Source organism: Periophthalmus magnuspinnatus, chromosome 2 (genome assembly GCF_009829125.3).
Source record: "Periophthalmus magnuspinnatus isolate fPerMag1 chromosome 2, fPerMag1.2.pri, whole genome shotgun sequence".
In the NCBI taxonomy this organism is placed as follows: domain Eukaryota; kingdom Metazoa; phylum Chordata; class Actinopteri; order Gobiiformes; family Gobiidae; genus Periophthalmus; species Periophthalmus magnuspinnatus.
In genome coordinates this window covers 6498529-6525211 of record NC_047127.1, presented here as the reverse complement: position 1 = coordinate 6525211, position 26683 = coordinate 6498529, and the positions used below count along the sequence as shown (strand labels likewise).

The 26683-nt window shown below is 39.6% G+C and overlaps 1 protein-coding gene across 1 annotated transcript; it reads right to left on the bottom strand.

The window, feature by feature from the left end:
- Window positions 1-260: 260 nt before the first annotated feature.
- On the bottom strand, window positions 261-17534 carry aox5 (aldehyde oxidase 5). Its single transcript, XM_055227519.1, has 35 exons — window positions 17443-17534; window positions 16574-16631; window positions 16291-16387; window positions 16044-16152; window positions 15842-15968; window positions 15309-15376; window positions 15168-15248; window positions 15016-15096; window positions 13752-13896; window positions 13329-13421; window positions 13102-13253; window positions 8655-8748; window positions 8465-8574; window positions 7635-7819; window positions 7131-7293; window positions 6965-7054; window positions 6232-6401; window positions 5594-5720; window positions 5308-5430; window positions 5143-5239; window positions 4832-4956; window positions 4629-4762; window positions 4419-4506; window positions 4220-4306; window positions 3949-4140; window positions 3437-3667; window positions 3181-3276; window positions 2963-3091; window positions 2242-2316; window positions 2108-2160; window positions 1924-2038; window positions 1791-1856; window positions 1522-1710; window positions 1187-1354; window positions 261-944 (listed from the first exon to the last, which is right to left on the bottom strand). Exons 1-35 carry the CDS (start codon window positions 17485-17487, stop codon window positions 894-896), a joined length of 4014 nt encoding a protein of 1337 aa, XP_055083494.1. The 5' UTR covers window positions 17488-17534; the 3' UTR covers window positions 261-893.
- Window positions 17535-26683: the final 9149 nt, after the last annotated feature.

Below are 26683 nucleotides of genomic sequence, written 5' to 3'. Positions count from 1 at the left end.
ATCCTGCTAGATGTGTAATGATATGAACTGAATGTATTGCATATGTGGGCATTTGTTTAAACTCGTGAATAATGACTGTAGTACAATAAAATCTACATTTCAATCAATCACAAAGTAGATTCCATTAAGATCCTCATCCATTAAGTTATGAACTTGTGCATGTGTGTGTACTAAGTCAAAAGTATCAAATCAGATACTAATTGATTACAAGGGATTGGACAAGAAACAATATAATTTATCGTGATACAAAGTGTTGACCATTGTTCACTGGACATTTATTATAATCGTGAAAATCGCCAACAAAGATCACCATTATGTCACAAGAATGTGCAGAAAAAAACTATTTATCCCTGATGATCTCTTCTAGATCACTGTTGTTTTCATTTATAATAAAGTACAGTACTATAACAGTTTAATTATTATAGAGTAGGTTCCGCATTTTAAGGATAATTATTCATATCCATATTATTTTAAAGCTGTCATCAACAGGATAAGCGTGCCACCAAATTTCAGTATCGTCCCATGCCTAATCGATACTAAATTAGCATCAAATCTAGATACTCATTTGAGCAGGTACCAATACTATAAAAAGTCACATTCACAGGACAGAAATGAACCTTTCCTGAATAGCTTTAGAATGATCTTGAGTTGTATCAGAACAAGACCAAATAAGGTTTTTATTGCTGTATAAATTCACACAGTAGCTTTGATGATCTTGTGCCACATAAAACAATGAATAATATGGTAAATATTAACTATGATGAAATAAATGCAGACAATAAGCTATATATTTTCTATGTACTTAAATGAGTAATCAATAGATAATGAATATTCTAAACGCAGTGACCTCTCCTGTAGTCTTCACACATTCCACACTGTGCACATTCTTGAGCTCAAACATCGATGCTCCAGGGAGAGGAGGCCTTTTCTGTTGAGGTTGAAGCCTAAAAATGTTTGAAAGCAGAAATGTTCATGCATGTTTGTAAATGTATATCATTTGTAATATATTCATGCTTTACATTTAATGTTATGATTATTTTCATTTTTTTATTTTTGCAGAATTAGATGCCTGTTAGATGAAAATAGAGTATAATTCACTGTTGTATTTCATAGTGCTGTAGTAAATAATGTCAACATGTCAACTCAATATTTTTAGCAGTGCTACATCAGAGTCCTTTGCACATACCATGTGGGTGAATTGATCCTCACAGGCCATTCTGATCCTGGCAGCCGTGGCTGGAGAGCTCAGAGGGAACACAGTACTCAGCCCTCCGTCTGAACGTGCCGCAGCAATGGCCGACTTTATCGCAAAGAACAGAGTAGAGCCGAAGAACAACGGGGGCTCTCCTATACCCTGAGAACAGAGGATCAGAACACTGGGTTTATACCCTAAGAACAGAGGATCGGAAGATAAAGTCTATTTAGTCCACATTTTTGTCCTCCTTTGGGTTAGTCCTTGTTTAGATAGTACAGAAGTATGGTAGTAATGCTAGTAGTGTTTTTAGATACTGAAGTGTGTACCTTGGACATGTAGATGGCGTGAGGGTTCTGGGCGTTGGCCAGCAGGTGCACGTTGAGCTCTGTCGGGACGTCGCACAGAGCAGGGATTTTATACTGGGACGCGCCTCTGGTCAGAAGAGTCCCGTCTGGAGAGAAGTGCAGCTCCTCAATGGTGTACAACCCCAGCCCCTGGACAAAGCCTCCCTCCACCTGACAAACATACAAACACGAATATACTAACATAAATGTAAATAGAAATGAAGTTAGACTATAGTGATGAAGAATAGTACCTGTCCTATGTCTAGTGCAGGGTTGATGCTTTTTCCCACGTCCATCACTATGTCTGTCCTGATGTTCTACAACAAATGACAAAAATGATGAGCCTATTAGCAAAAATGATGAGTTTATACATTTTGGAAGTACTTTATGATCTCCGGTTAGGCAGTCTATCTCCACTTCAGAGCAGCAGGCCCCAAAAGTGAAGTAGTAGTAAGCGTTCCCCTCTCCCTTCTCCCAGTCCACGTAAGTAGGAGGTCCCCTGTCAAACGCACATGAGGGGTTTTCACACTGTCAGGACTGGCACACTACTGTAGCGTTTAGGACTCACATGAAGAAGCCAGTGGCGGACAGGCTGATCTTCTCAAAGTACGCCTCATTCACCTGCACAATATGCCACATCATGCAGAGAACTTGACTGGAACAGATCTTCAGGTTTATGTTTCAGTGTATTTTTTTTCCTACCCATTGTTTCCATGAGTTCTTGGGACTCTTCTCCATGACGGGCTTCAGGCGTCTCATCAGCTTCTCGCAGGCGTCCTGGAACAGCAGCTACAGTCTTGAATTGTTCTCAACACAACAACACACTCTTGACTCTACTCAAACGTTTTCCACCTTGAATTAAAGGTGCTCTATTACGCATTGACTCTTGTGTGGTTTAAGCCTGTTATAATGCTGTTACCTCATCAAAAACATACCTGGAAATGAGTTTTGTTTCATTTACACATTTGAGTAACCCTTTATTATTAGTCTGTCCACATCTCCAAAGCTCAAAATGCTCTGTTCCACCGCAGTAGTTTTAAGTTATCAGTTACTTTTTACCTTTTGTTCAGTAGTGATCGGCAATTTCAGGGCTGAAATTATCCAAATGATTTTAGAGAAGGTGTGTGGAGTTTAAAAACACAATGGAGCACTTCTTGTGTTTCCATATGACATCACAAGGTGGAACAAGGTGTTTTTTTGTTTGAGAAGAACTCAGCCTAAATATGCAGGTTTTGTGTGTTAAACATGTGTGAATGAAGCAAAACACGACTACAGGTATGTTTGTGATGAGGAAACAACATTAAAGCATCAAAAAATAGCATAATCTGGGTCCTTTAAGCTTTTCAAACTCATCTTTTGCACAATGATAGTACGTTTTTGTATTTCTTTGCCGGACAGTTCTAGGACAAAGTGCTTTCTGGACCTTGACAGCCATGCCCACTGCGTCTGTGCCGAAGGAGGCGGCTGAGGGAGATGCGTTGGGGACATTTCCTGTACACGTCTCCTTTATGAAGATACTGGACATGGGCACTTTGAGCACACGGCTGGCCACCTGATCACACACACATACGGACGAGAGAGAGGACAGAGATGATGAGCGCTGTGTACTCAGGAGCTCTACACTGCTGCAGTTTCAGGTACCTGCAGAGCCTTGGTGTGGATGCCCTGCCCCATCTCAGTGCCTCCATGAAACACCAGTACAGAGCCATCCTTGTAGATGTTCACCAGGGCTGCACCCTACAGGGAAAACATATTTATATACAATTTTACAGTGCAATTTAAAGCAGGAAGGCAAAAGGGTGGACCATTTCTTCCATATTTTGCATATTCTGTATGATAATGACAGTATCTACCAACTGAGCTCTGTTGGTAGAGTGTTTGTAAATGATCCTGGTACCTGGTTGAAGAATCCTTTTGAGAAGCCCACTCCAAACTTCTGGGGCAGCACGGCGATGCCCCTCTTCTTCCAGCGGTTCTGTGAGTTGAATAGTTGGACGTCCTGGAGGCGGCTCTCATACCCAGACCTCTGCAGACATTGATCCCAGCAGCGCAGCATGTCCGTGGGGCAGAAGGCCTGCATGTGGTGGGTGTAGCAGAGGTCACCCTGGTACATGTTCACCTCACGCACCTGCACAGCACAGGTGAGATGGTACATAAATCATGATCTTGACACGCCAAATCACAAACCACACCAAAAGATTTTTTTAATTGTCTTTTTCCAATAGATGTTCTTATAAAGATTTGTGGTTCAATGTGTATCATAATATAATGTCACAATCACTGGTATAGAACTCACCAAAAAGCAGATAAAAATATTAAAGCATACTTGTACTTTTTACCTTTAACACTAGCTTCTGTTAAGCTTTGAAGGACACACCCAATACATAGTGTGAGAGTATGAGTCCTGACCTTCTTTGGGCTCAATCCACTGCGCACTGCCACCTCATGCAGCACACTCTCAATGACCATGAGCCCCTGTGGCCCCCCGAACCCCCTGAAGGCCGTGTACGAGGGTAAGTGGGTCCGACACACCATGCCCCGCCCCCTTAGGTGAGGTATTCTGTAGGCGTTATCCATGTGGAGCAGGGCCTTATCCATGATCTGTGCACATTTTACACAACATTTTACACCATCTGCCCCTAATTGTTTCACTTTTAAAAGGGATAATTTGTTCACTCACAAAAGCAGATTCGTCCAGAGTGCAGCCTCCGTTACTGTAGTAGGTGATATCTGCAGCCACAATGGTCCCGTCACTGTTGTACCCCACCTGCAGCACACACAAACTCGGCTTTAATCAACGTTTTGTACTTCTGATGGGAGTTTGTTATCACATCTTATAAAAGATACACATATCTAAAGTCGACTATAATGTATAGCACCTTGTACTGTCCCAGGAAGGGGTGTCTCCCACTGGTGATGAGCATGTCATCTCCTCTGTCTAAACAGCAGCGCACGGCTTTACCAGTCCTGAGACAAACAACATCACAGTCAAGTGAGATTTCCTCTGTAAGTAAGTCATTTGGCATCAGTAACTGGGGTTATTTCTGTTTATTTTATGTATTATTTCTATGTTTGAGGGTTGATCTCACTTGTGTGCAGCCACAGCAGTAACGGCCGACAGTGCTGCGATCTTCATAATCTTCCCTCCAAAACCTCCTCCCAGCCTCTTCACGTGGCAGGTGATTTTGTTGGAGGAGATGCCCAGGGCTTGGCTCACCAGCTCCTGTGGCACACACACATACACTATTCAGAGAAGTGCTGTGAGGACATCTGGTTTAACGTGAGACTTTACCTGAGTGAAGGCAGCATGCTGAGTGCCCACGTACAGGTCCATCTCATCGCTCTCTCCCCTCGGCACCGCGATCAGCCCCTGGGTCTCCATGTAGAAGTGCTCCTGACCGCCCATGTAGATCTCATCTGTAACACACAACAGTCACATACACCAGCTAAAAAACTGCTAAAAATACTTTGATAACTACAGAAAGATTACACCATTGAATAGCCTGATATAATATTTAATAGAAATAGAGGACAGATAAAACAATATTCTTGTTAATAGACAGGAAAAGCAAAACGTAACCTGCACATGGTTTGATTCCTTACCCTCTAGAATGTGTTCTGCCATCTCCAGAGCTGTATCCACATCTCCCCTCTCGATCTTCCTCTTAGGCTCGAAGTAGGAGTCATGTTTTATCGCGTCCTTTGAAAACACACAGACTGATTATCTCTCTGTACAAGCGCATTTATCTTTATCTTCATGAAGTTTACCTGTATGGTTAAGATGACGGGCTGCAGGTCCTCGTAGGTCACTTGGATCCTGGCTGCTGCTCTCCGCGCTCGCTCCCTGGACTCTGCCACCAGCGCTCCAATGATCTGACCCACACACAACACCTGCACCACACGCACACATATTGGGTTTACATGCTTCTTGGGGACATTATATTGACTTACACTCATTTCACTAGCCACTACCTGCATAACCTTAACCTAAACCCTAACTATAACCTATTTAAACCCATTTCCTGATCTTCTTGTTTTACTGTTTCACTCCCACCTCTTTCTCAGCGAAGATCTCTTCCACAGTGTTGAACCACAGTCTTTGGTTGGACCCGGGGACGTCTGTGGCTGAGATGAAGGTGACCACTCCGGGCATCTGCAGGGCCTGGGATGAGTCAATGTTTCTGTGAACAAAGAGGGTACCATTTCAGTCAGTAAACCTTGTACATATAGCAGGTTTTCATGTTTATTTTCCTCAATTATTATTTTGTTTTATGGGATAATATCTGTGGTAAATAAGTGACATTTTGTGAAGAAAAACATGAAATAGAGAAGTTGTGTGTTACAAGAAGCCGTGCTGAGTTCTCAAAAGTAATTCCTCTGTCTATGTTATCAATACACAAAATGCCACGTAAAACTGACAAAAAAAAGTTGAAAAAGTTGTCATATATTTTGTCATCTAATAATTTGTGCATAAATTTGACAAGTTTTGGGTCTTGTTTACTGTATGGTTGCTAGATAAATGATAGATAACAGCCCATCTCCAACAAAGAAGTGAAAATATAAATCACCCAAATTGTCAAACTAGGGAAAATTGTTAAGTTTTTCAGTAAAAATGTTAAATAGAGCTATGTTAACTACAGCCTGTTTTATGCACTTAGAGTCAGACAGTAGGTACAGGGATGTTTCACTGACATAATTCTCGCGTGGGCTCTGCTGCTGGTCACCATGTGCACAAACAGCTCTCCGTGGACGGGCGGCAGGTCGTCATAGTATTTGGCCTCGCCCGTGGCCTGCTCCACTCCGCTGCAGTGCATGCTGGGACGCCCCACCGGGTCAGTAGAAGGCTGAGAGTGGGACACAAGCTGCGGATAGGAAATTACAGATTGTTAAAATGAATATATATGGATAAGATGAACAACTGACAGTAGCTTCCTTTCAACTATTATTGCATTATTATTCCAACCATTATTGCCTTAACAACTGAAAGAGAGCATCCCATGTTTTAGTGTTGGATTTTCAGTGATGGATGACCCACCCCACGTCTTGAGAATAGATTATAGACCTGTCCCAGTAAAAAAAAGTGGGAGACTGTTTTGAACCATATTGTAAGGATAAAAATGTCCTTTAATAGTAAAATTGTACAATGGAACTATTCCAGGTCTAATCTAGGTCTAAACCAGGTCTATAATGGACTACATCATTGTGACCGTAGTGTTAAACAAGAAATGAAAGTGGATAAATGAACTCTAAATCAGACAAACCCACAAAGTGATGAGCTGTCCAAGTACCACCGGAATGAACTTAACGTACTACATTTTGAGAAACTCTGCACTAAATTAGTATTGCTAAACAGTCATAGATAGAAAATTCTACCTTCTGCAGAACAAATGTGCAGTGAGATGCTTTAATAACATTCTAGCCCGACCTGGAATGACTGTGTTCCCTGCGGCACCTCGTTCTTGAATGGTGTGAGAGCGCTCAGGTACTCCGCAGGAAGCCCCGCATCTGAAACACCCTTAACAAAAACACACAAAAAACTTACAATCCAAATCTCACAGCATCATGACAACACTGACTTATTCACTCCTCACCCTCTTTCTCATCTCCTCTGTGACGTACATGTAGAACTTATAGAAGAAGCTGAGGACCAAGGTTTTGCGATACTCGTGCTTTCCTCCGGGGATGGACGCAGAGACCCTCACCTCTTCAGTCAGAGAGGAGCAGGCCTCAGAGAGAAGATCCTCCCCCCACGACCTGGAACAGCCACGAATGCTATTTACAGGAATCTTCCAAGTATTTAGGTAAGGTCAGGAAGTTTTTGTTCATTGTAAACCATAATGTTGGTCTAAAACAGCTTAGTAGGAGAAGCAGGTCCATTGACTTCCTATTCAAAGCTGCATAACTCAAACCGGCCTCTCATAATGGTATAAACTTGTTTTAGACAATGGGTGTTTAGAGACAGGAGGTAGACAAAATAAAACAAATCTAACAAGAAGATGAAAGATTACTCAAACATGCATGAATTAAACCAGACTAGACTTGTACCACTGCAAAGTCTTCATATTGGTTCTTATAGATGTAAGCATAGTCCTTACCATCCCACAAACCGCTGACAGGTGAGTGCAGGCGTGACCAGAGTGGGCCCCACCCCTCCGTAGAAGATCCGCAGGGACTGGATGGTGTTGGAGTCTCTCTGTAGAGTGACCTTCATCCCAGCGTTCACAATGGAGAAGGCCAGCTCCCTCCTCTGGGCCTGGCGGAACGCTGCTACGTACTCGCCCTGACGGGACAAATGTGTACTGTTAAGTGTACCATTTAGTGATTTGATTATTTGTTTCTAAAATAAATAATTCTTTGTTGTTTTAGACAATAAAAATGTCTTTCTAATTTAGTTTAAATCCATTATAGTTTTGCTCAAGAAGATTTTTTAAATGTATTTTGAAGCCACGGTATGTAACTTTTTTAGATTTTTTTGTATGTTATGTTTAGTTTTTTCAGCTTTTCTGTGGAAATGCTGCTCCTTTGGCTATAATATTCCACAGTATGGTTGATAAAAATGTTTCTCAATGTACCGAGGTATGGTTTTAACTTTATTTCTGTGGAATCATGCAGGTGATATGTGACCTACTGAAAGTTGCATACTGTATATTTAAGTACTTGATAAATTGCATTGCTTCACGACATGTAGAGACGTGTTCTTGGCCGTTGAGTTTGTTTATGATCTGGTTTTGGGACTCTGGGATTGAGAAGTGGAGTTTATATCTGGTCTAAACTTGATCCCCTCATTAATTTATGTTCAATTTCAACTATCTACTTTTTATTACCTACTATTATCTGCTTTTAGATATGTTGTGCTATTTTTCACAGACTAAAACTATAACAAAATGGTACTACATGTCTGCTGTTTGCTCTTCCAGTGTCTTACCGGTTTGGAGAACGGGACATGGAGCGACAGCAGCACCTCGTCCGGTCTGAGGATGGTCTTTCCAAAAGCAGGGAACACTTTGTCATCTAGAGGAACTGTCCTGGTGCCGTCTGTAGGTAAAGACACATGATGATAAAGAGGTTTGATCCTGTCTTATGGGGACACGCTGTATGGATGTGCCGGGCTGGACCTTTGGAGCAGAGTTTCAGGGTGGAGTCCAGGGCGGCCAGCACACTGCACAGGTCGTACTTGGGGTTTGCGCTCATAATATTCCCTCCAACTGTCTGTGAGAGCATAAAAGACAGATGAATTATTATACACGTTATAGAATAGTATTATAGTGTAGTTAAAGGTGCACTATGAACCTTTCCGGTGGTCTCCATGGAGATGTTATTGTTATGACTTGAATATTCCACAATCAGATATTAAACCTTTCCATCTAACATCCATTTTCACTGCTCAAAAACACCTAGACCAATGTGAGCGTGGTCGCCTCTCCACAGATCTGATGTCTAATTACACTCTCTGGAACATTCTAGGCAAAGCAATGACATCTCCATGGAGACCAGCAGGTGACTGACCATCCAACAGAAAAGTTACATAGTTCACCTTTAAAAAAAAATACTAAAAGTGACTGAAAATAAAATCTTGTTAGAATGTCTGTGGCCTTAGCGCATTAGCCCCTGACGAACTTTTACAACAAAATGACATGTTTAAGTAGAGTTACAAATATCTGTGTTGTAGAATAAATAGTAGTAGCCCGGAGAAGGAGAAGAGGCTGACGCTGGAGTTCTAACGCAAGAGATGTTTAGTATGAAGACAGGACCCAGAACCTGGAGACATGAACCCTCAAGACATAATGAGTGTTGTCCGTTTCAGTCTAGTGCAGTCCTGTCTGGCTCTGCTTCCATTGTAGGGAGTATTATATCTCTGACGACGCAGGCTAAGATAACAAGGGTTGAGCAGTCAGTCAATGCCCTGGATAAGGCTTTGAAATGGAATTTATCTAGCAATTCCCTCCTCTGAAAACCAAAAAGAGCTCTTAACAATTTAGGAAAACTCAAAATTTAACCTAAATCAAACTTGCCTAAAATATATATATATAAACTAGAAATTAAAACCAACAATGGAAGCATACTCTGACTTTTTATATTTAACATGTAGCATAAGTTAGCAGTAACATGATACCCAGCAGTAACAGGTGGGTCAGAGCGATGGGTTTGAATGACCCCAGATGTTGATGATATTGTTTCATACATTTCTTCAAGCATAGACTTTTTACATAGAAAAAATGGTAATGATAAGTGATAATGAAAAAATATAGCAATATAGCATTTAATAAACAGTTCATGTTTATAAAAATCAGAGGCACTGAGCAGGTCAGCGTCCATGTGTCATGAAGATGTCCAAGAGCCATGGTAGACCGCCCTGACCTTTGACCTCTGACCTCGAGGTGTGCCCAGGATTATTCTGCCCACATCCCACAGGCTCCCTAACAGTGTCTATTTTGTTTCCTTTGGTTTTTGTAACTTCATATTCTCATTCATAAACCTTTATATTGCTAAACCCAAACCAAAATGAAATATTTTGAACAGAATGGCTTCACCTTTGTTTCCCCAAATTAAACAACTCAGTTCAACTCAGTCACTCCACTCCCGAAGGCAATTAAAAGACACCTTGACCAAGTGACCAAAGCAAATCAATCAAATAAACCACTTATAAACATCACTGCTAAATGATTAGATAGAAAATAGAAAAGTAAAAATATAGAGCATGATAATGTGAGTAAATATTAAAAATAGTAAAACTAAAGTGAGTAAATATAAAAGTCAGTAGTGTAATTGTTGTATGTAAACTGCACCATTTTCTTAAACACACTTGAATCTTAAGTAAAATAAAAATACAATTCTGTGAACTGGCCAAAAATAAATACATAAATAAATCTGCAGACTGCAGCACCAAGTTTTCAGCTACACCAGCCCTGCCCAGCCACAATAATATTTTACATTACGTGGAAAACAATATGTAATGTTTTAGATTTATATGAGAAAACAGCACATTCCTGTGAACTTAATAATAATGTAAACAAATATCTTGAGTATATTTCTCTCTTGCTTGTTGTGTGGACCCCTGCAATGCCTCTGAGTTCCCCCAGGGGGCCCCAGACCACTGAGCTACACAATCAATGACTCCTGTTATTTTAAGAGTCACACATAATAAACCAAGAGACTAGACAAACTTAAACATTTAAAATGTTCTAAATTATTGTGATTTCTTCAAGTTTTAATAATCGCAACAATGTTCTATTCTCAATAACAAAAACTTGTGTTTTGTCTCCCAGCCTGTTATTCAATGAGAAAGCCACACCCTCTGGGCTGCCAGTTTCCACTCACCAATCCACCTGAAAACCCCCTGAAGTGAAACTACTGGTGAGACACTCTGGCCCAGAGCCTGATCTCGTCCTGGGGCAGGTCTCAGCGGGTTAAATGTAACAAGAGCAATGCTGATGGTAAATGTTAACACAGCACAGCAACAAACAAATATATTATATGAATATTATATATGTTCCTCTGATCTGAAAGTGAAACTATTTAAGTGCTTTGATGCATCAAAGTCACTTTGGTAAAACTTATAATTATCAAATGAGTCATTTCAATAAGTCATTTGGTGATTGCATTTCAATATCACCTTAATGAAACTATTAATTGTATTTGAATAAGTTGTATTTTAGATATCTCACCATCACTCAACAGCCATAGCATTTATTTAGAAACTGAACTGAATCAATGAATTACTTTAAGATAATCTATAATTTATAATAAAATAAAACAGTTTTTCTCAAAATTTCTCAAAACTTTTAGCGTTTAGCCATGTCTGTATATGGATCCCTCATTAAAACATGTAGAGTTGTATTTCACATTATTCACGCTGGTTTCATTGCTCATAATGGTAAAAGTCCTTGGCCTCTGAGCTTCACCAAACACTTTCCTGTGACGGTGATGTCACAGATAAGACTTTATTTCATAAACCATCATCATAAACATTTCTGCAGTTACTCCTGTGTGTTTACATTAACATGTCCAAACATGTTTGTCGTTTCCTAGTTTCATTGTTTTACTTTGAGGAAACTCTCTGCAGTAAACAGCACGTGACCTGAGCTCTGAGGCTGTGAAACCACCTCTGTGTTTTTACTCAGGCTTCTTTTATGCTCCAAATCATGAAAGTCCAAAGCAAAAGGTACTCAGAGCATGTTTACAAGCCAAGAACAATACAACTTATGCATATTATTGTTCTCATGTGACCAGGCCGAAAAAAATAGAGTGGCAAAATTAGCCTCTAATTCAAAATGAGTGGTCTGAGCAGAGAAAAAGAAAGTAGCAAAGTAGCAAAATGAGCACTACTGTGTGAGGCAGCTACAATAACCAACAACCCTCTAAACATAAGCGAGTATTTATCTTTAACTGCAACAAACAAAACCACACACAACAATGAAGCAAACTCACTCAAACTTCTGTAGAACATAATGACCACATTCTTCTGATCTATTTTGTTCTGTTCCACTTCACCACACAAGCTTTATTTTTGTCCAATAAAAACTTCAAACCACTGCACTGCCTCAGTCAGACTTAATTCAGTCACAATAATAAGAACTTAGTTGTCAAGTCCACCTTTTAAAAATGCTGGCATTTACCACTCTATTTGTTATTTGAAGTATTTAGAAATGGCCACACTTTTAATGTTATCTTAGCACTGTACTGACTTTTTTGTTGTTGTTTGTCAGCATTTATATAGTCCATTCCTTTGTGCTGTTTTGCATTATTTGCGTGAAGCTGCAGTGGATGAAACACAAAAGGTAATGTGACATGTTACTTCCTGGTCATCTCTTATTTCAATCATTATCTTCAGGCCATCTTTCTGTGAGACAATAATGAACAGTTCTCAAAAATGACACAAACAAGTCATTATGTTCATGTTTATCGTCATGCGTTTCATGTGAATAATAGCAGGTTTATTATAATGTTGGTATTATTTATCTCATTTCTTATGAACTTTAACAAGAATTATCCTTTACCCATAACCTACATTCATATTTTGGCTAAAATATTCATAAATTAATTGAAATATCAGTTTCATATTCAGTAAAATTGCACATTTAAATGACTCATGTTTACCTCATTGCTCAAAATGATCCATGTTCCAAAACTTTGGCACAGAGACAAACAGATAAAACAAAAGCAAAACAAACTACAGCTGCTGCACACACAGATAAGACACGACAAATTCAGACACAGTTTCCCAAAAATATTCTTCAAAATAGAATGTTGAAAATGTTGCAAAAATAAATTGTAGTAGCCCGAGAGTTGAAGAGAAGAGGCATGATGCTGGAGAAGTTTATTTACCATCAATACGGGACCCAGATCCCAAAGACATGAACCCTCAAGACGTTATGGTGATAGTGTTGTCCATCCCAGTTTAGTGCTGTCCAGTCTGGCTACGCTTCAGTTGTAGGGAGTATTATACCTCTGATAACGCAGGTTAAAAGATAACCAAGGACTGAGCTGACAGTAAGTGCCTGAGATACAGCAACGAAATGGAACTTCTCTAACAATCCGAGATCATGGATGTACAGTACTCACTGCCATGTTTCGGATCTGCTTCCCGGCCAGACACTGGAGGGCCTGCAGCAGAGCCTTGTACCCCATGTTCTGCTCTTCCTCTGTCCGCTGCACTGCCTTCTGCATCTCCCCCTTCAGACGGCTCAGACTGTTGCCCGCTCCGATAGTCAGGCCTGGGGTGAGAGCATAGGGTCAAAGGGCAGGGGGGTCTAGGGCATGAAATGGGAGCTAAACAAAACACGACTTACCGTCCTTTGACCACTCCACTCGGGACAGTTCAGACACCCTCCCAGCGTAGATGAGCAGAGGACTGATCTGCCCTTTCACCAGCAGCTTTGGACCTGGAAAAAGCAGAAATATGACAAGAAAACGATGTAACTTTTCTACAAGAAGATCCGTCACCTGCTTTTCTCCATGAAATACTATTGTTTTGCCTGTTTCACAGTTTTAAACTTATCTAAATCCATGAAGAGAAACAGGGAACGCAACCAGGCCAAGTTAAGGTCAGATCTGTGGAGAGGCATTTTTGGAAAACGGATGAAGAAGGAAAAAGGAAGAAGGAGGAAGAAGAAAGAGGATGGAGGAGAAGAAGAAAAAGGAAGAACAAGAACAAGAAATATATATGTGTCTAATTTTAGGTAGCAAGCCAATGTCCATTTGCACACTTGTACCTATAGTGGTGTTGCCGAGGATCAGGGGCGCCTCTGGATGCTGGAATTTGAGTTCCAGTAGCTGTAGCAGGTCGGACGGAGCCAGAAGAGTCACCCTCTCTCCTCTGAAGCACAGGACCTCTCCAGAGCCCTGCTTAGCCCTGATCTACAGCACATTAGATATAAGCACTGGCCAACTGGCACCACTTTATAATAACTACACCTGGATTAATAAAGCGTGAACATCGTTTATTAAGGATGATTCAGAGGGTTAGGGTGTCACTAAGCCTGACTTCATTAATTTAAGTCTTTGTTTATGCTTTACTAAGGATAATTAAAGAGTAGTTAGAGTTACCCAAATTTCAGATTGGGTTGGTAACACATTTGATCCCACCAACTACTTTGATCAGATATTTTATGTACAAATTGTCTTAAAGCAAACTAGTCACTTTTTTCCCCCTTTTGAAAAAAAAAAACAAAACCCCCCCCCCAAAAAAACAAGGTTAATAGAGCTGTGAGTACAAATTTTAATCACTGTAAAACTTTATTATTTTTGGCTCCTAAATAGCTGTTTATTTTACCATTTATTTTACCTTTCAGGTTTAAATATAGTGTAATATTCACCAGTGTTGTGCTGGTTTGACTTGGATATGATTTTTTCTATGTATCTGGGACGAAGTTATTTGAAAATGTTTGATAATATCAAAAGACTTAGTATTAGCCTGTTTTATTATTTTTCCAATGTCTACATTGAAATAGATTGGAATATTATTTAACTTTTTGAAGCTGAAACTATTTTTCCTGTGGTTGTCCTGTGTGGTCTGCTGCTTCTTTCTGCTGAGCCCAGTAGCTGCTATAGTCCTGGCTTAGTCTTGCTTTAGTCCTGATTCAGGTCTGGTAAAAGTCAGTCCTCCTATTTAGTCTTGATTCAGTTCTGGTACAGTCCTAGTTCAAACCAGCTCACTGGTTACTAAACATGTGGGATTTCCACTTACAGATCGCATATTGAGTCATGTCTTTAGGGTCACTCTCGGTTTGCAGACTGAAGCGAACCGTTTCTGACCACTGACTCTTTTTGAATAGTTTAAAAACTCAATGCCTGAACTCTGTTTCTCTCTGTCGCTCTCTCTGTACAGCAGGGCCCTCTTTCTCACGCACAGACACAACTAGTGATGTGACGTTAGTGAATGAGTCGACTATTTTGAACGGCTCCTTCATGTGAAAGGTTAGAACCAGATCTCGTTTTTTAAAATAAACAAATCTGTGTTATGATAGTATGACGAACCATGAGCTCTGGAGGGAAAATGAGGTCCTGAGTGGGGTCCAAAGGTAAGAAATTGTCATGGAGGAAAAGCTCTTCTGAGATCTGAAAAATCAATCAATCAATCAATCAATCATGCAATGTTATAGTGTTGAGATACTTAAATATGTCCGTACATCACTTTCACTGGAGTCGTCGTGTCCATTTTCTCTGCAGCACTTCCCTCCACCTGTTCCATTTTGACAGCATCCAGACGACTGTGGATAAGATTAAAAAAGATAAGAGAAGATAATAAAGATGAGAGAAGATGATCAGACCTGACTGTCGCAGAATGTCTTGAACCCGTCAATGATCGGTCTGTAGCCAGTGCAGCGACACAGATTCCCTGTGTGACAAAGAATATTACATATTATCTAAGTCAATTTAATTTTAAAGCACTCACAACTTAAGCATCTGTAACGTGATTATATTCAAAAAATACATTAATACATTACAATACATTTTTATACAACATGTTACGCTCCAATGCTCAGGTTTTCCATTAGACTGTAATAGAAAAAAGTCCTCTTGCTATTACGTAGTCTCAGTGCAATAGAAAGTATAGGGGGCCAATCCAGATGCCACACAATTAAGGATGTACATTAACCAAAAAACTGTTTAAACCTGTTGAGGCCACTTGAGGTTACTTGTTACGTAGGACGAGCAGTTGACGGCTCATGTGGACAACACAAATGAGTAAAACATTGTTGCACGCCTGTCCATAAGGGTAAAGATTTCCATTGTGATACGGAAATCTTTACCCTTATGGACAGGCGTGCAAGCCTGTCCATAAGCAGATAAACCATCTTACCAGCCAGAGCCTCCCTGATGTCCTCCATGTTGGGCTGGGGCTTGTTCCTCAGCAGAGTGTACATGGACATGACCATCCCCGGAGTGCAGAAGCCACACTGAGAGCCGTGAGCCTTGGCTATCCTCTCCTACGATCACATATACATTCACATTGATAATCATAAACACGTGCACGGTCTGTGAACTGGGATAGAGCTGTAAACCTGGACTGGGTGGAGTTTGGTTTTGGTGCTTCCGATGCCTTCTACAGTCACCACAGCTGCTCCGTGGAGAGTGACTAGGGGCTGGAGACAAGCTGTCACTGTGTAATGTCTGTTATGGTCAAGGACAAAAAACTTAAGAGAATGCGGGTTCCTTAATGTGGTTATCCTCTGTCCTCCTCTCAGTACAGAGGTTGTGGGTTATACTCTCGATCTCTCTTCATAGTCTACACACATGCGGAAAGGATACATCACTGTCTCCTGGTTGTGATCATATCTGGACACCATGACAGTACAAGCCCCGCAGCCTCCTCCTCCACAGGCAGACTTGGTCCCAGTCAGACCCACTACCAGCAAGCACGCAGAACACGTTATTTACATGCATTCTTTGGCCTTATTTCACAAAGCAGGCTGAAATAACCATGTTCAACTCTTTATAAAGGTCTGTGTTACCTACTTTCTTCAAATTAAAGCTTACTTCACTCATACGTTTTTTACATTGACTATTTTTCTGAATAATTTATGGGACAGACCTTTCCTCCGGAGGTAACTGAGCAGGACCTCCTCTGGATCTGCATTTTTCTCGACAATCTGTGAAAAATGAAGAAAATATTGTCAATGGAACCTCGACAAAGGTCATCAACATCACAATGGACACACCAGATCACATGTCAAATGACACAACTACCAATTAAGAAAATAATCACAATACAAACAAATCAAAGCATAAATAAACACCAGGACTTAGGAGGCAGTGTCCCATGAAGTATCCTTTGTTTTGATCCTAATCTGATGTGTGAGAGATCAGCTGACTCCCACCTGAACTGCACCAACCGTTCACAACAATCGATTAGACGCGCTTCAGTGACCCTTCTGGCTGCTGATTTGCTTTACGATTGGAACAAACACAAGTGGTTATTAACTGGAAGTGAGGTCACACATTTATTTATCAATGAAAAACTTATCTTAAAGTTTGCCTGTTAATTCATAAAACAATCAAAGTCTCTATTTTTTATTATGTTTATTATTATCATCATCATCATCCTTTTTTTTTTTTTTTTTTATATATTTTTTGTTTGAGTTGTATGTCTGTTTCAGATTTCAGCTGTGTTCTGTGATTTGAGGATAGAGAAACAATTATTGCATTAAGATTTTCCTAATTCAATTTACTACATTTATTCTGCCTCGTGATATTAGAGAATGTTTCATTGACCAGCTCTCTCCTTTGAGTTTCTAGACTGGACTTACAAAAACTTGCAAAAATATATATTTGTAGTTGACGGAGTAGTAGCAGTACAAGTATTAGAGTAGCAGTAATTGCGTTGACTATATTACAACATCTCAAATGCAATGATTCTTCAAGTATAACATTTTAGATATGAAATAATTAAAAAAAAGTGACCTTTTTCCCGTTGATGTAGAAGAGGAGCTCACTGGAGGCAGCCATAACTCCACTTTAGTCCACAAACCTACAGAATCTGGAGTGAATTCACAGCACCAAACCCTGAGGAAGGAGACAACCCCACTGCCTGCTGCTGATTGGACGAGATGGCACAAGTGGGCGGGAGCTTATAATGAGGATAATGGTATCCATGAGGACAATGGTAAATTATCTAATACTGACTCTTATTAAATTAGACACAAAATTAAACAATTAAAGAAGTAAAAAGAATGCCACAGTACTGTATGTTATCCAATTGTAACTTTATGTATTGAGTTTCTAATTTAACTACCAAACAAACTGTTGAAAGAATAGGCTCATGTGCAACCTTTTACACAAAACAATTCAGATTTTTTAATAAAACATTGTGAAAAAAACATTGTCTAAAGTTTATGGTTAAAATCAACACCCACTTTTAGACGAGTAGTGTAGAGTTACAGGACCAGTGTCACACCAGTTCTGTTGGTTTGACATTGAGGCACATGCTTCCAGATATTACAAAATCACCTATGCAACATTTTCAAATCTGTGTTTTTTAAGATTTGGTGTCTGAACTGTGTAAGAGACACATTAGACCTCTGTCTAATGTGTCTCTAATGTGTGAGGATTTGCTTTACAGCCTTTCAAATGGGTTTCCAAGGTTCAGTATTCTTTTTACAACAGCCATCTCAAGCACTGTGTATTTCTCTACTTCTACTTCTCAACACAAAACACCCACACAAAGAAAAACTACACCCATTTAAAGTGGCAAATACCCTGTTACTCCTGTAACTGGCCAGAACCCACCCAGGCTTGGATAGGAGAGTCCGTAGGTCTGTTCTTCTGAGGAGCTGGTGGATTTTGATTTTGAGTAGATGCTTGTGCAGACAGGAGTGGAGGCAAGGGGCACAGTTTAAGTGAATTATGATGGACCACTTTTTCTTTGTTGCTGGACTCTCGTCTGATCACGTACACGGGGAGTTTGACCACACCATGTCAGGCCAGTTGTTTACTGTGGTCCAGCGTGTGACTGTTGTGTTCACACAGGTCCAGGCACCGCTCTCACAGCAAATGCTCTTTTATGTCAACCTAACTAGTGACAGTGTTAAAAAGACCTCATAGACTACAGTGTTTACAAAACATGCTGGCTATGTGGGTGGGGTCACTGTGTAAAAATTTTTTTTAAATCTTTGAGTCATTAATTTGTTTGGTTTTGTGGTTTTAGGTCTATTATATGAATGCATGTTAAGAAGTACATATTGCATATCAAGACTAACCAAATCTATATGATATATACTGTATAGTTTTCATTTTACCTTTTTACAACTGAGTAAAAATACTTTTCAATACAACCTTATCATATGCCGTACAATTAAAAGTAGTGTCAACGAACTCATAATGGATTCATGTTATTTTACCAAACAAGGACTGGCATTATAATGTGTTGATGTAAACATAAAAACAAATTCAAATACTTCATATCTCATATTTTCAAAACAAAGCATCTTGAATTAATTAGTCAATATATGATTGTATTTATTTTTTTTATTTAAAGAATTTAAAGAATAAAGTTGTTTATATTTGAGCACAATTGTAGTAAATTATAAAACAAGATTTGTAAAACTACATTTTGCATATGTTCTATACACTGCATTTTAGATAAATAATTTTTTAAAGTGTGATTTTTTTTTTCCAGTTTCATTTGTAATCACATAAAAAGTCACCTACAGATGCATTTTGTGAAATATAACATTTGGTCTACACAACAATATAATTTTTTCCAAGCCGAAACATCAGATCATTGGAACTTTTTATATTCTTGGTATTTACGATGCCACTCGTTCATTTTCTCTTCAGCTTGTTTCCGTATTGTTTCTAGCTCTCGTCTTTGGAGCTCTTCCTCTTGTTCATCCCCTTCTTCTAGTTCTTCCTCTTTTTCTTCCAACAGTGGTTGCTCTGCCACGTCTTGTGTTTCATTTGCATGTTGACGTCTTATCTTCTTTACAGCATATTGTATTCACACATTTGGCCCCCAGGCCTTGAGTTTGACATATGTGGTTTAAGGTCTTAAATTAAAAATGGGAGGTGAGGCAGAGGGGGGCAGAGTTGGTTTTGGGCTTTGGGAGCTTGTCCAGGCTTATATTCGGAGTGAGCTGGCTCTGTGGCTCACACTCAACGGCTCGCGGTGCTTAGCCCTCAGTGTATCCCAGCTCTGTCACAGAACAGCCCACTGGCCTTGGGACTGCTTGGAGGACCCCAGCTGTACATACAGACACCAGGGTGTGAGAGAGTGAGGGAGAAGGTTCACAGGTTAAGCACCACCCCTTTCTACCTGCCAACTGTGTGGCCATTGACACACACAACACATGCAAACACTCACACAAAGAAAAACTACATAATTTAAAGTGGCAGATACTCTGTCACCCCTGTTACTTCCCTTTCTGCTAATACTTGTCACTGTCCTAATGTCCTCTGTCCATGGTGCTAGAGGCCTCTTGTAGATCTAGTTGAGCGTCTTAGTTCTAGGTCACCACCTCGATCAGGACGGCCTTGTGGAGCAGTAGTAGCGTCCCAGAGATTAGCAGCAGGGTCAGGCCAGAACCCCACACAGGCTTGGATAGGAGAGTCCATAGGCCTGTTTTGCTGAGGAGCTGGTGGAGGCAAGGGGCGTAGTTAAAGTGAATTATGGTGGACTACTTTCTCTTTGTTGCTGGACTCTCATCTGATCATGTATACAGGGAGTTTGACCACGGCATATGGCTGCTGTTCCCACCTGTCAACCAACTTACCCTGGCACTTTGCCCTCATGTCCTGGAAGCAACACCCTGTCTCCTGGGGCAAGTGAGGAGTCCTGTCCATTGTGGTCAGAATGTTGCTTTTGTCTGGCCATCTCAGAGTCTCTGTGTTGGCTGGCTTTAGTACAGGCTATTGTAGTACAGTGAACTCATTGTCATGTTCAAGAAACCAATTTGAAGTGATTCGAGCTTTATGACATGGTGCATTATCCTGCTGGAAGTAGCCATCAGAGGATGGGTACATGGTGGTCATGAAGGGATGGACATGGTCAGAAACAATGTTCAGGTAGCCCGTGGTATTTAAACGATCCCCAATGGGCACTAAGGGACCTAAAGTGTGCCAAGAAAACATCCCCCACACCATTACACCACCACCACCACCAGCCCGCACAGTGGTAACAAGGCATGATGGATCCATGTCGAAACTCATCAGGCCAGGCAACATTTTTCCAGTCTTCAACTGTCCAATTTTGGTGAGCTCGTGCAAATTGTAGCCTCTTTTTCCTATTTGTATTGGAGATGAGTGGTACCCGGTGGGGTCTTCTGCTGTTGTAGCCCATCCGCCTCAAGGTTGTGCGTGTTGTTGCTTCACAAATGCTTTGCTGCATTCCTCGGTTGTAACGAGTGGTTATTTCAGTCAACGTTTCTCTTCTATCAGCTTGAATCACTTGGCCCATTCTCCTCTGACCTCTAGCATCAACAAGGCATTTTCGCCCACAGGACTGCCGCATACTGGATGTTTTTCCCTTTTCACACCATTCTTTGTAAACCCTAGAAATGGTTGTAACTGAGCAGATTGTGAAATACTCAGACCGGCCCGTCTGGCACCAACAACCGTTCCACGCTCAAAATTGCTTAAATCACCTTTCTTTCCCATTCTGACATTCAGTTTGGAGTTCAGGAGATTGTCTTGACCAGGACCACACCCCTAAATGCATTGAAGCAACTGCCATGTGATTGGTTGATTAGATAATTGCATTAAGGAGAAATTTAACGGGTGTTCCTAATAATCCTTTAGGTGACTGTATGATCCTTTTGTATTCCATCACCTTGGTGTCTTATGGGTCACCTTGGTGTCTTCTGGGTTTGTATCAAATAATCCTGGAGTGTCGACCAGGTGGATATCATGTCCATTAACATTCCTGGATTCAGACTGACAATTATCTGTCTCAGAGTTTGGAGCACTGTTTTATACAAAAATCGTTTGACCAAATATTGTGTTGGCCAGGCCTTGTGTCCATGTCTAGAAATACAATTTTAGGTCATTTTATTTGAAAACAATATTTTCAAAGTATAAGTGAAAGGAAAATAATTTAAAGATATAATCCTTAATAGGTGGTCTTAAAAACATTAGCTGTATATTTCACTATAAAGTATTCTTACCTGTCATGGGGATCATTTTGTTTAAGTATCTTCAATACTTCTTGTAGTTGTATCTTTATTTCAAGCTAGTTATGCCATGGGTTTGGGCTTCCTTCTTAGCTCTGATACAGAAAAGCTGTTTCTATTGGGTCAGCTTCCCTTTGCAAAAAGGGTGGAGTTCAGATAAATGTTTTATACAATAACAATTGTTGAGCAACATGGCAGTGCAGCAAAAGTGGCTCTTCATGCATTCAATGCATCATGCATTGAACTCTAAATATTGCATTATGTGTCCATGTGGTTTATAAATGTTCAGTAACAGATCTGAAGTAAAATCATGTCTTATGCCCATTATGCCCGATAGCAGATATCTTCTTCTTCTTCTTCTTCTTCTTCTTCTTCTTCTTCTTCTTCTTCTTCTTCTTCTTCTTCTTCTTCTTCTTCTTCTTCTTCTTCTTCTTCTTCTTCTTCTTCTTCTTCTTCTTCTTCTTCTTCTTCTTCTTCTTCTTCTTCTTCTTATTCTTGTCGTTATCATTATTATTAATGGGAAATGTATTGACTTATTTATGGATTTATATAGACCATAGCAGAAAGGAGAAGGCATGGAGTAAGTTAGTTTGAGATTTGAAAGTGATTTGTGAGTTTAATCTTCCTTTTTATAGACAGATATAAAAATATTTCTAATTGTGTGAACTCTTATGTTCTTGTGGTCTTGTATGGGTCAGATACATGTTCTAATTATTATACAAATTATAATTATAATTTTGAGATATTTTGGCAGGGCATGTCTTTAGTTGACCAAGAATTTCTTAGTTCATTTACACTGTGTATGCAGCAACAGGATATATCTGCTGTCACTGATTTATAAGAACAAAATAGAGGGACTAGGAAACAACATGAGCAGGGTGGAGTACTACCTGCATCGGTGGAGTGGCCATAACCGCCTGTCACTCCTCTGGGTACTGTGCACATACATTAGACAATGGACAAAAATAAGACATCACAAGGGTGTGGATTTATTTTTTACCAGTTCCCTTTTTAACTTGACATTAGTGCTTTAAAGGGGCTCCATAAAAGTTCAAAATTTAAGAAACAGGTGCTCTGCTGTATAGATTAAGCCATAGTAAGCAGCTAATGTACCTTAAAACTATCCATGGAACTATCTATTATTACAATCAGTGAGAACAGTACCTTGGGCAACAGTGATGATTAGTCTGGAGGAGTTACATCGCCCTCTTGTGGTTAGAGGTCAGAACAACACTTTCAGACATTTCTTTTTTGGCCTATTGTTTGTCACATACTAAAAAAAATGTTTTCAAAAATATATACATACAAATGAGATTAAAGAATAGTAAAGTTTTACACATTTTTACACATTAAGGTTATACAGTGATCCATTCCTTAGAGCATTCTGCAGAAGTTAACCATTTTTCATTAGCTGTTGTGACCAGGACATGGCTGCACCTACACCTGCTTCACTAGCCTCCTCCACTCTGTAATCCCATAATCTTTTGCAGTCTGTCTCATCTGTGGCCTACATGCACTTCCTCTGTCCTCCGTCACAGCCAATCCAGCAACCAACCACCCCGCGGTTCTGGAACACAATTTCCCATTCATTTCTCCCATAGACTTTCCAAAAAAAATATATATTAATATTTTGCAAGCTTCCTCTGGGATAATCAGCTATATGGTAACTAACGATCACAAGACCCATAATTTTATCTAAAATTCTGAAACCTTATAAACCGCGAAGTTATTATTCTATATGTAGTTTACAGACAGGTGTGTGGGCAGTGTGTCACCCAGAGTGCCGGGTAATCTGCTCCTCTCATCTCCAAAGCCTTACTGTAAACTACTCTGATAGCCAGAGGATGGACATATGGAGCTGGCTAATCCACAGATAGCCTGACCTGTCACCTGCACCGGTGGATTAGAACTGACCACTCCAACAGGGCTCTCCCACAACTGCTGTCGAAAGAAACATGTATAAACAACAACTGCAACAGTGGAACAGGATAAATACTATATCGACTTATCGTTCAATATATGAAAGCTGGAACGATATTTTTTGGGGTCAACATTCATCACATGTACTCTTTCTTTGCACTACTGGGAAATTTTTGGTTATTTTTTGGCAATATGACAAGATTTAAGATGTAAAAGGTTGAATTAATAACTTCTATGACTCATTACAGATTAAAACTAAGTACTATAGCATTTCATATGGTTGTTTATCTATTGCAGCTCATGATTTTATAACAATATTGTACATTTAGAATAGTGTTTGAGGTGGATACTAGGTAAATCAAGAAAAAAATTGAGGCAATGATGATCTCAGGACATTGGCCACATAAAGTAAACTCATTTTAAGTAGTCAAAGGAGGGCTTTAGATACCTGAGAGTAGCTTAACACCAGACACACAACGGCAAACTAATATCTCAGGTTAAAAGTGACTTAGAATGAAAACAAATACTCCCCCTATCTTTGGTAGATACTATAGAAGCCATGAGGATCAATGTGTTGCCAGGGTTTCTTTTCGTTTTTCATTCTGTTCCTGTCACAGTGTGCCATGCCACGTTCAAACCTCTGGACAAGCTTATAACTAAACTGGCAAAACAAATGACACAGTTATCTGCTCCCCTAAAGATAGGGGTGGCCTGGCTCTTTCACATCTTAAACGTTATTACTGGGCAGCTCAGTTAAAAGCTTTGGTTACATGGTGTAGAATGGACACCGATACAAAATGGTTACAGTTAGATAGAGCAATATCAGCCCTTTTATTTATGGACGGAAAACAATTAAAAAACTTAAAATACAGAATGAATGGGTTCTATTTACTTTAGGTGCATTGGAAAAAGTGAGAAAGTCATTTAAATTACCCTATCTATCTATCTATCTATCTATCTTACTATCTCTGTCAAGATCTTCAAAAAATAACAGACCTGTGAGACTAGATAGTGGTTTTAACAGATGGGCTGATAAAGGATTAAAAAAGATAAGTCAGTTATTTTCAGGAACAACCCTTAAATCATTCTCCCAGATTCAACGTGAATTTAATATTTTTGGTAGTGATCTTTCCAGATTTTTTCAAATACGCCATTATCTTGAGAAACAAAGAATATGACCAAATAAAAGCTCAACCAATAGATTTTGAATAGTACTGGAAAGAGTAGTAGTAGTGAAAGACAAAAAAATTAAAAAAGAAGATAATATCAATCTTTTACAAAACATACATATTGAACAAGATAATAGGACATTAGATGATTCAAATTGGGAAAACTCATGGGAGGAGTGGCATAAATGTCTTAGCAGCCCAAACTGGAGAGGGTTTAGCTAGAAACTAAGAATGAGATTTTTTATAAAGGCACCAATTATTCCAGCCAGCTATAATGACAATGTCAGTGCCCTCTGCTGGCGAAAGTGTGGACAAATTTCTCACATTTTTGGGAGTGTTTTGGGGTGTCAGTGTCCCACACCCGCTGTGTGGAACAAAATATATATGTGAACAGTCCTTGTGTTGATGGCACGTAAAGTTATTACCGCCAACTGGCTCAAACCATATCCCAAAACACTGGAACAATGGACTCAAAGGGTGACTTCAATTCAAAACTGAAGAGATATATACCTGAGGAAATGGTCATCATCGCTTATTTAGAGATATAAGATATAAAAAGAAACTGTAAATACCATGTACTGCTATTTGTTTTTGTTGATGCTATTTATCTTTTTATGTGGTCTGAAATGTCAAATGTACTAAGGTTATGTTTATGGGTGTGTGACTGTTTGTCAAAGATTGGTTTTAATAAATGTTCCAAAAAAATAATCTCTTAAAGCGCCTGGGTTATTTTGTCACTGGTATAAATTAGTTTCAATATTATCATTTAAAGTCTATATTTACTTTAGCAATACATCGAACTTCAAAATTTGTTATCGTGACAGGCCCATAATTGCATACCACTAAAATTGCAAAAGTGGACAAAAGCTGCCAATTTATAGGCTTGTTGGCAATGCTTCTGCCTAATAAGGAGGACTGACTCTAAGGAATGCTGCCAAGCTGGGAGAACATTTTGTGAGATAACTGGTTTGCCAATTTCTTTCACAAAATCTGGCAAAAAGGAGGGTGGCCTGGTCTACAGTATTGTGTGGTGGAGCTCTACTCCGTTATACCTGGAGTAAAAAATCAATATAACAAGATTTTACAAGAGATATTCTGGGATCTTGAAAACCAAGTACAGTCACTGCTCCTCCTCAACCTTTAGAGAAGCCATCGAGGACTCAACTATACGTATCCAAGTCACACATTGAATTAAATATTGAGGATTTTGACAACCTTTCATGCAACATATTTAAGACCTGTAATTCTTTATGTAAGCCTATACTTGCAGAGACCACCATGTGTTCCAGTGGATTATGTTTTCACTGCAGATTAGATGCAGATTAATGAGATTAGCCTCAACAATGCACACTTTTAATTAGGAAAAGTGAACAGGAGTCCCACAGGAGCTGCTTTTCCACAGCCTGAAACAAAGTCAGATCCAAACAGCATTGTGAACTTTTATATTTAGGTCCAAACAATGCATTTCCTTTGTACCACATTGAGAAGTTTGTTCTACAGTTGATTTAAAATATACTACTACCACTACTACTAGGAGTACTTCTATGCCACGTTGAGAACTGTATAAATCAGAAGAGCTGGTCAGTAACATTATTAGGCTCATATCTATTCATGTCCTTGGGCTAATCCTCCCCTCTGTCTCCTCCTCACTGCTGCACTGGATAACATTCTCATATCCACATAGCAGTGAAGCCGTGGACCTACAGGGACCGGATTAACTAAGGATTTATACTGCAGCACACTTCACACATATAACAGGGCTAATAGAGTGCATATTGGCAATACACTTAGAATGCATGGTACAAATATTAGTACAAATTCAAAGTGAAATGTCAGAAGTATAAGGGATACATGAAGTAATAAATAACTATTATAAGGTCCTAAGCAGTCATAATACTAAAAAGCACATTGTGTAGCATTTCCAAGGCAAAAATTAAATGATTTATTTGA